This window comes from Pollachius pollachius, assembly GCF_949987615.1.
Source record: "Pollachius pollachius genome assembly, chromosome: 6".
Classification (NCBI taxonomy): domain Eukaryota; kingdom Metazoa; phylum Chordata; class Actinopteri; order Gadiformes; family Gadidae; genus Pollachius; species Pollachius pollachius.
In genome coordinates this window covers 4,298,977-4,311,042 of record NC_136939.1, presented here as the reverse complement: position 1 = coordinate 4,311,042, position 12,066 = coordinate 4,298,977, and the positions used below count along the sequence as shown (strand labels likewise).

Genomic DNA, 12,066 nt, shown 5'->3' with positions numbered 1-12,066 from the left:
TTATTTGTATATATAAGTGGATTATTCTATTCCAAGTACTAATGTTCTGTTCTAAAAACATTTTGTGCTTCTCTTCGTTATATCGTCCCTCACGGTTAAACATGACTGCCGCTCCAGAACCGTCCTCTTACTCTTTCGGGCCAAGAACGAGAAAAACTACAAATGCCAGACTGACACTCAATAAGAACTACACATCCCAGACCGAGTCACTCAATAAGAACTACACATCCCAGACTGATTAACTCAATATGAACTACACATCCCAGACTGATAACTCAATATGAACTACACATCCCAGACTGATTAACTCAATAAGAACTACACATCCCAGACTGATTAACTAAATAAGAACTACACATCCCAGACTGATTAACTCAATATGAACTACACATCCCAGACTGATAACTCAATATGAACTACACATCCCAGACTGATAACTCAATATGAACTACACATCCCAGACTGATTAACTCAATAAGAACTACACATCCCAGACTGATTAACTAAATAAGAACTACACATCCCAGACTGATTAACTCAATATGAACTACACATCCCAGACTGATAACTCAATATGAACTACACATCCCAGGCTGACACTCAATAAGAACTACACATCCCAGACCGAGTCACTCAATAAGAACTACACATCCCAGACTGATTAACTAAATAAGAACTACACATCCCAGACTGATTAACTCAATATGAACTACACATCCCAGACTGATAACTCAATATGAACTACACATCCCAGACTGTGTTACTCAATAAGAACTACACATCCCAGACTGATTAACTAAATAAGAACTACACATCCCAGACTGATTAACTCAATAAGAACTACACATCCCAGACTGAGTCTCTCAATAAGAACTACACATCCCAGACCGAGTTACTCAATATGAACTACACATCCCAGACCGAGTCCCCCCCCCCCCCCCGGCTCACCGCTGACGGCGGCGTGCTGCTTGAGGTACTCGCGGCGGATGTTGACGTTCTTCACCAGGCACTGGCGGGCGTGGGCGCGGCGCTCCTTCACGGGGTCCTTGGCGCAGAGGGCGAACACGGCCAGGTACTCCAGGGGCAGCCTCAGCCGGCACAGCCCCCGGTGCAGCTTCTGGGAGTAGCACTGACGCACCTGGTAGCACTCGTCCTGCTCAGAGAGAGAGACAGGCAGAGCGAGGGACAGACAGAGAGAGGGACAGAGAGAGGGACAGACAGAGAGAGGGACAGACAGAGAGAGGGACAGACAGAGGGAGGGACCGACAGATAAACAGAGAGAGGGACCGACAGATAGACAGAGAGAGGGACAGACAGAGGGAGGGACCGACAGATAGACAGAGGGAGGGACAGACAGATGGACAGAGAGGGACAGATAGACAGAGAGAGGGACAGACAGATGGAGGGACCGACAGATAGACAGAGAGAGGGACAGACAGATGGACAGAGAGGGACAGATAGACAGAGAGAGGGACAGACAGAGAGAGGGACAGACAGATGGACAGAGAGAGGGACAGACAGAGAGAGGGACAGACAGAGGGAGGGACCGACAGATAAACAGAGAGAGGGACAGACAGAGGGAGGGACCAACAGATAGACAGAGAGAGGGACAGACAGATGGACAGAGAGAGGGACAGACAGATGGACGGAGAGAGGGACAGACAGATGGAGGGACCGACAGATAGACAGAGAGAGGGACAGACAGATGGACAGAGAGGGACAGATAGACAGAGAGAGGGACAGACAGAGAGAGGGACAGACAGATAGACAGAGAGAGGGACAGACAGAGAGAGGGACAGACAGAGGGAGGGACCGACAGAGGGAGGGACCGACAGAGGGAGGGACCGACAGATAAACAGAGAGAGGGACCGACAGATAGACAGAGAGAGGGACAGACAGAGGGAGGGACCGACAGATAGACAGAGAGAGGGACAGACAGATGGAGGGACCGACAGATAGACAGAGAGAGGGACAGACAGAGGGAGGGACCGACAGATAGACAGAGAGAGGGACAGACAGAGGGAGGGACCAACAGATAGACAGAGAGAGGGACAGACAGATGGAGGGACCGACAGACAGACAGAGAGAGGGATAGACAGATGGAGGGACCGACAGATAGACAGAGAGAGACAGACAGACAGAGAGAGGGACAGACAGATAGAGAGAGGGACAGACAGATAGAGAGAGGGACAGACAGATAGAGAGAGGGACAGACAGATAGAGAGAGGGACAGACAGATAGAGAGAGGGACAGACAGATAGAGAGAGGGACAGACAGATAGAGAGAGGGACAGAGACAGAGAGAGGGACAGACAGATAGACAGAGAGAGGGACAGATAGACAGACAGAGGGACAGACAGATGGACAGAGAGAGGGACAGACAGATGGAGGGACAGACAGATGGAGGGACCGACAGATAGACAGAGAGAGGGACAGACAGATGGACAGAGAGGGACAGATAGACAGAGAGAGGGACAGATAGATAGAGAGAGGGACAGACAGATAGAGAGAGGGACAGAGACAGAGAGAGGGACAGACAGATAGACAGAGAGAGGGACAGATAGACAGACAGAGGGACAGACAGATGGACAGAGAGAGGGACAGACAGATAGAGGGACAGACAGATGGGACATGGACAGAGAGAGAAGAGAATGAGTTTAACCCAGAGGCTCAGAAAACAGTGTGTCTCTCCGTCTCTGTGTGTGCGTCTGTGCGTGTCACTGTGTTTATGTGTCTGCGTGTGTATACGCGTCTGTGTGTCACTGTGTGTGTGTCACAGTGTGTGTGTGTGTGTGTGTGTGTGTGTGTGTGTGTGTGTGTGTGTGTGTGTGTGTGTGTGTGTGTAAACGTATCTCTGTGTACGTGTCCCTGGGTGTCACTGTGTTGGTGTGTATACGTGTCTATGTGTGTGTGTCCCTGTGTGTGTCTGTGTGTATACGTGTCTCTGTGTGTGTCCCTGTGTGTGTCTGTGTGTATACGTGTCTCTGTGTGTCTTCCGTAAGTCTAATTTCCTGTCCCTTATCAGATCCCACTGATGATATTTGCGCTACAGGAAATAAAGTTCTGAAAGCCCGTCTGGCCTGGACACGACCGAGCTCACGAAGCCATGTGGCTCTATTTGCAGAATACAAAACAACACACTGGACCACTTTAGCTGCACGGTTTTTTAAATGCACAAAAAAACTAATAATACTCCCTCTAGAGAACAACACTAATACAATCCCCCGACAGGAGGTGTGTGTGTGGCGCCTCACGTTGATGACCAGGGCACACAGCTGGTACTGCTCCAGGGTGATGATCTCGTGGTAGCAGGGCTCCTGGGCCAGCTTCAGCAGGGCGCACGCCGCCGCCAGACGCAGCCGCGACATGTCCGGCTTCCTGAGGGGGCGGAGTCACAGAGAGAGGTGGTCAGAGCGGGTGGAGGCACAGAGAGAGGTGGTCAGAGGGGGCGGAGTCACAGAGGGAGGCGGTCAGAGAGAGGTGGTCAGAGGGGGCGGAGTCACAGAGAGAGGTGGTCAGAGCGGGTGGAGGCACAGAGAGAGGTGGTCAGAGGGGGCGGAGTCACAGAGGGAGGCGGTCAGAGGGGGCGGGGTCACAGAGGGGGCGGAGTCAGAGAGAGGTGGTCAGAGGGGGCGGAGTCAGAGAGAGGCGGTCAGAGGGGGCGGAGTCACAGAGAGGCAGTCAGAGGGGGTGGGGCAGACAGAGAGGGATGGTCAGAGGGGGCGGGGCATAGAGGGAGATAGGTGGCCAGGGGGTGGAGCCACAGAGAGGTGGTCAGTGGAGGCGGGGCAAGCAGTAAAGAGGGGAAGGAAGTTATGAAGTGGCTGGACAGAGAGCGTTTGCCTATCGAGCCCTCCTTCCTATGGAATAGGCTGCCACCAGTGATCAGGGAAGCTGACTCTGTGGAGCTATTCAAAGGAAAGCTCAAAACGCACCTCTACGACCTTGCATTTGGAACATAGGAGTGTGAAAACGACAGATGCGAAGTGAAGACCACTCTGTTTGTTTGTGCTTTTGTTAATACAGTATACGTTCCCACTATGTACTTTTCCGTTCTAATTCACTATTCTGTCTGTTCTAGCGTGTTGCGGGGACTGGACTGGATGCCTGGACTCTCCTCATGGTCAACCGGCCAGAACCACATCACCATTTTAACATGGTGTGCATGTATTTACCTGTATGTCAATTATGGCCCCCATTGCACTCCTGACCATCCCTGGAGGAAGGGATCCCCTACTCTGCGTTTCTTCTCAAGATTTCTTCCTTGCTAATTTTAAGGGAGTTTTTTCTTGCCCATGTGGGGGCTTGGGTAAATAGGGGAGTCATAAATATTTGGCCTGTTAAGCCCTTTAAGACTGTAATGGGGATTAAGGGCTATACAAATAAAATTGAATTGAATTGAATTGAATGAAGAGAGGAGTGATGGGCTGGTGAGTTATAGTTAAAGTGATCCACAACCAAAATGCATAATTTACGTTGGTGGTCCAACGCATTATGCATTTTTTATTGGTGTCATAAATATTCCACATGACTCAGGCTTTTCCATTTGTAACCGTCTGTCTGAGTGTATTTGATGTGCAGTTTCTATCAGCCCCCCCCCCGTGTGTGTGTGTGTGTGTGTGTGTGTGTGTGTGTGTGTGTGTGTGTGTGTGTGTGTGTGTGTGTGTGTGTGTGTGTGTGTGTGTGTGTGTGTGTGTGTGTGTGTGTGTGTGTGTGTGTTACCCCATCTTGCCCTGCTCCGTCAGGTCTCCGTCGCTGTGCAGGATGGCGGTCAGCATCCTCAGGGTGGAGTTCCCCGACTTGCTCTGGTTGTTCTTCACCCCCAACAGCCACCGCACCATCAGCTTAATGCCCTGGATCTGAACCAGTAATATACACCATCAGGTTAATGCCCTGGATCTGAACCAGTAACATACACCATCAGGTTAATGCCCTGGATCTGAACCAGTAACATACACCATCAGCTTAATGCCCTGGATCTGAACCAGTAACATACACCATCAGGTCAATGCCCTGGATCTGAACCAGTAACATACACCATCAGCTTAATGCCCTGGATCTGAACCAGTAACATACACCATCAGCTTAATGCCCTGGATCTGAACCAGTAACATACACCATCAGGTCAATGCCCTGGATCTGAACCAGTAACATACACCATCAGCTTAATGCCCTGGATCTGAACCAGTAACATACACCATCAGGTCAATGCCCTGGATCTGAACCAGTAACATACACCATCAGCTTAATGCCCTGGATCTGAACCAGTAACATACACCATCAGCTTAATGCCCTGGATCTGAACCAGTAACATACACCATCAGGTCAATGCCCTGGATCTGAACCAGTAACATACACCATCAGGTCAATGCCCTGGATCTGAACCAGTAACATACACCATCAGCTTAATGCCCTGGATCTGAACCAGTAACATACACCATCAGCTTAATGCCCTGGATCTGAACCAGTAACATACACCATCAGGTCAATGCCCTGGATCTGAACCAGTAACATACACCATCAGGTCAATGCCCTGGATCTGAACCAGTAACATACACCATCAGCTTAATGCCCTGGATCTGAACCAGTAACATACACCATCAGGTCAATGCCCTGGATCTGAACCAGTAACATACACCATCAGGTTAATGCCCTGGATCTGAACCAGTAACATACACCATCAGCTTAATGCCCTGGATCTGAACCATCAACAAACACCATCACCATCACATGGTTCATATCCAGCTTAATGCCCTGGATATGAACCATGTGATGGTTTATAACCACCATATAAACCATCACATTCACACCATATAAACCAACAAATAGATTCAATACAAACAATCACATAACCTCTATAAGAAAAAACATCAAATTAACGACATATAAACCAACACATAACTGCCATATAAACCATCACATAACTGCACTATAAAGCACAATATTTGACACCATGTCCAGTCCTTAAAAGTGTGAAGTGTGATCTCAATTAAGTGTCTAGCTGTGTGGACAGGCTGGTCTGCAGGACGGACAGAGGGACACAGGAGGGACACAGGACGGACAGAGGGACACAGGAGGGACAGAGGGACACAGGAGGGACAGAGGGACACAGGAGGGACAGAGGAACACAGGAGGGACAGAGGGACACAGGAGGGACAGAGGAGGGACACAGGAGGGACAGAGGGACACAGGAGGGACAGAGGGACAGAGGAGGGACAGAGGAGGGACAGAGGAGGGACAGAGGGACACAGGAGGGACAGAGGAGGGACACAGGACGGACAGAGGAGGGACACAGGACGGACAGAGGGACACAGGAAGGACAGAGGAGGGACAGAGGAGGGAAAGTGGGACACAGGAGGGACAGTGGGACACAGGAGGGACACAGGAGGGACACAGGAGGGACACAGGGACACAGGAGGGACAGAGGAACACAGGAGGGACAGAGGGACACAGGAGGGACAGAGGGACACAGGAGGGACAGAGGAGGGACAGAGGAGGGACAGAGGAGGGACACAGGAGGGACACAGGAGGGACAGAGGGACACAGGAGGGACAGAGGGAAACAGGAGGGACAGAGGAGGGACACAGGAGGGACAGAGGAGGGACAGAGGAGGGACAGAGGAGGGACACAGGAGGGACACATCAGGGACAGAGGGACACAGGAGGGACAGAGGAGGGACACAGGAGGGACAGAGGAGGGACACAGGAGGGACAGAGGGACACATGAGGGAAAGAGGGACACAGGAGGGACAGAGGGACACCGGAGGGACAGAGGGACGGAGGGAGGCAGAGCAGCAGGGCTGGGCACAGACCTTGGCCATGGTCTCCGCAGACACCTCATCGTCCGCCACCCACAGCTTGGTGGTCTTCTTGCCAGCGATCTGCACAGGCAGGACATTGAGAGAACGGAGAGAGAAAGTCCATTTAGATTATCCCCGTAAAACCACAACAGAATCCTTTATTTTAATCTCCAATCTGTGAAACGTTATCACAACCCTCCAAAAAAACAAACTCGGCCTAATAAAAAGACCCTCCGGGTTCCCCTCTACAGGTCCCCCGGTTCCCCTCTACAGACCCCTCCGGTTCCCCTCTACAGAACCCATGTTCCCCTCTACAGTCCCCATGTTCCCCTCTACAGTCCCCCGGTTCCCCTCTACAGATCCCCCTCGGTTCCCCTCTACAGTCTCCCGGTTCCCCTCTACAGTCTCCCGGTTCCCCTCTACAGTCTCCCGGTTCCCCTCTACAGTCCCCCGGTTCCCCTCTACAGTCCCCCGGTTCCCCTCTACAGTCCCCCGGTTCCCCTCTACAGACCCCTCAGTTCCCCTCTAAAGAACCCCCCGGTTCCCCTCTACAGTCCCCATGTTCCCCTCTACAGTCCCCATGTTCCCCTCTACAGTCCCCATGTTCCCCTCTACAGTCCCCCGGTTCCCCTCTACAGTCCCCCGGTACCCCTCTACAGTCCCCATGTTCCCCTCTACAGTCCCCCGGTTCCCCTCTACAGTCCCCCGGTTCCCCTCTACAGTCCCCTGGTTCCCCTCTACAGTCCCCATGTTCCCCTCTACGGTCCCCCGGTTCCCCTCTACAGTCCCCCGGTTCCAGTCCCGCGCTGGCGGGCCTACCCGGTCGTTCATGAGCAGGTCCTTGACGATGAAGTTGGCCACCAGGGACTTGAGCGGGGCGGCGAACTGCTCGGGGGCGAGCAGCGCCAGGTGGCCCAGCGTGGTCAGGGGCGTGATCAGCTGCTCCAGGTTGCCCGGGTCCAGACCCTTGTGCAAGGGCTTCATGGGGGGGGGGGGATGACAGAGCAGCAGAGAGGGTTATTGGCTCGGTGTCAAGAGAAGCTCACCCAATGCCGTCTGTCGTCTGAGGGCAGCTCCGAGCTCAAGCTTCATTTTCTTTTGTGTTAAAAGGTGAGAAGTTTGCCTCGATAGCCAAACTTTAATAGCGCATTTATATAAGAAAGCACTTTCTGCCGGCCGGGGAGGTTCATCATGATCTAAGGATGCCTTAGAATTCTCCCTGTATAATACTAAATATTTCCTTTTTAAAGGATTCCTGTGAAGTGGCTTTTCGTGAGAACATCTGGCCTATAGAAGGGTTGCATGTGAATCTCTGCATTATTAAGCCCAAAAAACATTTGACATTTAGGATATATGAAGGTTGAGCCTAAAGGCCGAAAATATATTCAGTTACATGAAGACTAAATCATTGACCGGTCATAAAACATTTCATAATACAGGGAGAAATTGTAATGACTACTATAACAAATAGTTCAACGCTCACCTCAGTGGGTTTAACCAAACTTCACTGAACACGTTCTACGTGTGAATCTAAATGTTTTTTATGTGCTCCACAAACACATAACAAAACAATCCTGGTTTGTTTGCTGTATTTGTGTTCAGAGAAGAACCAAGCGGAACCGTGAGGGAGACTGACCTCGAAGATCTGGGCGAAGTGCGTGTCTCTGTTGACGAACATGGCGTGGATGCAGTGGATGGCGTACTTGGCCTGCCGAGGGGGGCCTCGCTTGGCTTTGGCCTGCAGTACCGGCAGCAGGACACTAGGGGGAGCAGGTGGGACGTCAAAACCCAGCCCACCCCAACCAACAGGAAAAAACAGCTGATTTGATACACGGGGTGACTGTCTCCCTGGGGAACACAACCTTTCAGGAGAACACATTAATGATGTTCATCATGTTTAAAACAAAAGCTGAGCTAAGTACACAGCCATCAACGACCATCTCGTCATAATATAATATTTAAGGGGGAATGTATTTTAATCTTCCTCTGTATAAACAAGCCATTGAAGACTTTTTAGCTCATCACAGGATCTGGCTGAAGGCCAGACAGCTCTCACTGAAACCGTTAAAAACCCAAACATCGTGGACTTCCTCAGGTCTAAACAAACAGAGGGCGGGGGGTGTCTGAACGTACGACTTGATGTGAGGGAAGCTCTCCTCCATCTTGCTGCCCGTGTTCTTGAAGATCTGCAGCGCCGCCTCGGCCACCTTCTCGTCGTCCATCTTGAGGCAGCCCAGCAGAGACTCGAACGTCTCCGCCGAGTGGAACGACACCGGATGGGTGAACGACAGCACCTGATGGGGGAGAGCGGGGGGGGGGGAGGGGATTGAGGACCGGATAATCACACAACGCGTCAGGTCTCATCAGCTCTGCAGTGGCACCAAACGGGAAGACGGTCACACTTTGGTAAGTCCTCCTTTCTGTCGGAGGGTGTCGTGGAGTCTGACTGACGTGATGTTTTATCGCTGAGTCTGTATCGTTCTCTAAAACCTCCACTAGGTTTACTAGCTTCGTACAACGTCGCACTCGCTTTCATATACAGCAAAATAAACAGAACCAATCTCTGCACACTATAGGGCCTACAGTGTGGTTTCCATCGATGGCTTTGCTTGATGTGGTGAAATGCAGCGGGGGATTTTTCTGATGCATTTTGAATAGGTTTTCCACCCCCTTGTGGTCAGACGTCAATTCAAATTCAAAACTCAATGAATCTCACCGGGGAACATTTCTCTGAAGCATCTTGTACACACAGAACCAGCTTTATTTTTTTTATGGCTTCTGTAATTCAATTCAAAATCAAATGAGGACATTTCTAAAACGAATCGTGTCGAACCATTAAATTAAAACACATTACAAAGAGTGTCAACTCAGCAATTGCTTTATATATATTTATATTGTATTCAGTGGGCACCACAGGAGATTAAATAAATCTCTTAAGCGCAGCGAAAAATCCCAATAGCAGCCAAAATAATCCCAATTATTATTGTCCTCATGGTGCGGCCGTAGAGTGTGTGCGCAGGCGTGCCAGTTTGCGTGTGCGTTACCTTGAGAAGCTCCAGCCCTGCCCTGATGGCCTCATCTGTGGGGACTCCCTCCTCTTCGTCATCCGCGGTGCCGTCTATCGACTTGTTGACCTGCTTTACCAGGGCACTGAGAGAGAGGGAGGGACAGAGACATCGAGGAGCGAGATGAGGATAGAGCTGTTTATCGACCTGCTGACCTGCTTTGCCAGGGCAGTGGGAGAGATGGAGATAGACATCGAGGCGGGAAATAACTCTGGACGGAGAGAGACCAGACACGCCAACGATGAAATGGATTCTGTTGAAGTGCGCCAGCAACACAGAGCCCCGTCTTATAGACTCTGTATTAAGAGTACAAGACTCTTAGCCTGGCTATTGCCAGACCAAGCTCAAATCGTAGATTGCACGTTGGTCTGGGGAGGCTGCTGTCATTTTCTTCAGCATAAGAGGCGTGATCAACGGGCGTAGTTCAAACGACTCTGTACGCGATTGGCTGCTTGCCGTCGCTTCCCTGTCTTCGTTATGTTAAACCAGCCAGTAGCGCGCCAGGGGGGAAAAGCCAGCTTGGGGATTGGCTCCAGTAAAGGTGGATCGGAAACAGGAAGAAAAGTTATTCAAATCGCCGGCAGAATAGGCTGGGGGGGGTACTCAGTCTAAAAGACTCTACCTTGTAGACTGTGTTCCAGTAGTTCGGGACCCTTACCTTATAGACTCTGTGTCGATGTGTACGGGGGCTATTCTCTCCAGCAGGAACTTGACCATCTCCAGGAAGGGGTTGCTGGGCTGCTTGGGACTGCCGATCTTCTTGGTGATGTCCCTCTGTGGGAGAGCAGAACGCACACGGCAACACATCACATTAAAAACAACAGGCGCACACGCGGCCTATAAAGGCTGGCAGGCATTTACAATATTATGCTGCACCCAATTTCTCTGACACACACACACGCACTCCATTTTATTTAGTTGTGCCCCTACTTGAGTTGACTGTGCTCGTTCCAATTCTGATTTAGGAGCGGTGAATGTAGTGTGATCAACGTCGTTGCAAAACCCAGCTATTCATTAACCGTTAAACCACAGCATTGATCCTGACAGACTTGCGTCGTTTCTTATGCCCTAGAATCAGTGCAGAGTTCCCCCTTTCAGTATACTCAGACGTACAGTATGGTGTACAGGTAGGAGCTCTGAGTGCACCATAAAACTGAGATAACAGACCAACGTTGTCGCACACTAGACTCACCTCTGTCCGCTTACTTTGGAACAGAAACAAAACCAACACAAACACTGGGAGCTCAGCGTGTTGACACAGCGGCTCGGTCGCACAACAGCGCACAGCGCATGTGACCGCGCCACTTTAAAACAAGGCTTTATGGGAAGAGCCTGAATACACAACATGCCAGCGTTACTCACACAGCACATTATGCATCATGCAATTCTAGGACTTAAAAAAGTTTGCAACGCAAAAATGTAACGTTACGCAAAAGGGCGATACACAACACTATGATTGGAAGAATCTATTCTCACTTTACGACCACAGTGACCCCAGAGGCTTAAGGGGGACGTACCACACAGACTTCAGCCTGTTTGCAGGAGCAGGCCGGGCTGACCAGGGTCTCGAGTTGGTCTCGGATCCGCTCGTCCTCCTCCAGGACCTGGGCCAGCTTCTTCACAAAGTCCTGGGCCTTGCCAGGGTCTGGCAGATTCCCTACAAACACACACAGCAAACAATTATGATCTCTATTGTTAAAAGCTGACAGTTGGGCTTTCCTTGGCATTGTAGAAGCTACATATTAGTAACACACTTTTAAATTATTAAAGATTAAATAGCTGAAGCAAGGGCAACGCTATGCAGTGTGCGGAGTAAGCCTGTTCACTTACTAGTGATCACCATGACTTTCGCAAACACTGCTTTGCTGGAGGCGTCAGACTGTGGGAGAGACAATAAATCCTTATCAATGTGGTTCATAGAAAGGAGACGTACTAAGATACATATATTAAGTAAATTGATCCCTAGAGATGCCACTGGACCATAAAGAAATGATGCCAACAAGGTAGGTTTACCTTGGGCTGTTTGACCAGGTCTAGCAGGTCTTTGACGTTGTGCCGCAACATGTTCTGGCACTTCCACATCTCGTTCAGAGCTCTGCAGGGAGGAAGGAGAAGGAGGAGGAGGTGTTGAGGGAGAGGAGTCGTGTTATAACACATCAAACGTGTTGGGTTCTCCACATCTCATCTGTGTATGTGTGATTCT

At 50.5% G+C, this 12,066-nt stretch overlaps 1 protein-coding gene across 2 annotated transcripts in view; it reads right to left on the bottom strand.

The window, feature by feature from the left end:
* pds5b (PDS5 cohesin associated factor B) overlaps positions 1-12,066 on the bottom strand; it is a 39,651-nt gene that overhangs the window by 7,826 nt on the left and 19,759 nt on the right. For both annotated transcript variants that reach the window (XM_079738408.1, XM_079738409.1), the window contains 12 exons: positions 11,877-11,958; positions 11,694-11,742; positions 11,381-11,520; positions 10,522-10,637; positions 9,843-9,948; positions 8,932-9,092; positions 8,435-8,558; positions 7,618-7,776; positions 6,811-6,879; positions 4,722-4,858; positions 3,254-3,377; positions 949-1,153 (listed from right to left, as the gene is read on the bottom strand). In XM_079738408.1, coding sequence (XP_079594534.1) covers positions 949-1,153; positions 3,254-3,377; positions 4,722-4,858; positions 6,811-6,879; positions 7,618-7,776; positions 8,435-8,558; positions 8,932-9,092; positions 9,843-9,948; positions 10,522-10,637; positions 11,381-11,520; positions 11,694-11,742; positions 11,877-11,958 — 1,472 coding nt within the window. The remainder of the gene's footprint in view (positions 1-948; positions 1,154-3,253; positions 3,378-4,721; positions 4,859-6,810; positions 6,880-7,617; positions 7,777-8,434; positions 8,559-8,931; positions 9,093-9,842; positions 9,949-10,521; positions 10,638-11,380; positions 11,521-11,693; positions 11,743-11,876; positions 11,959-12,066) is intronic.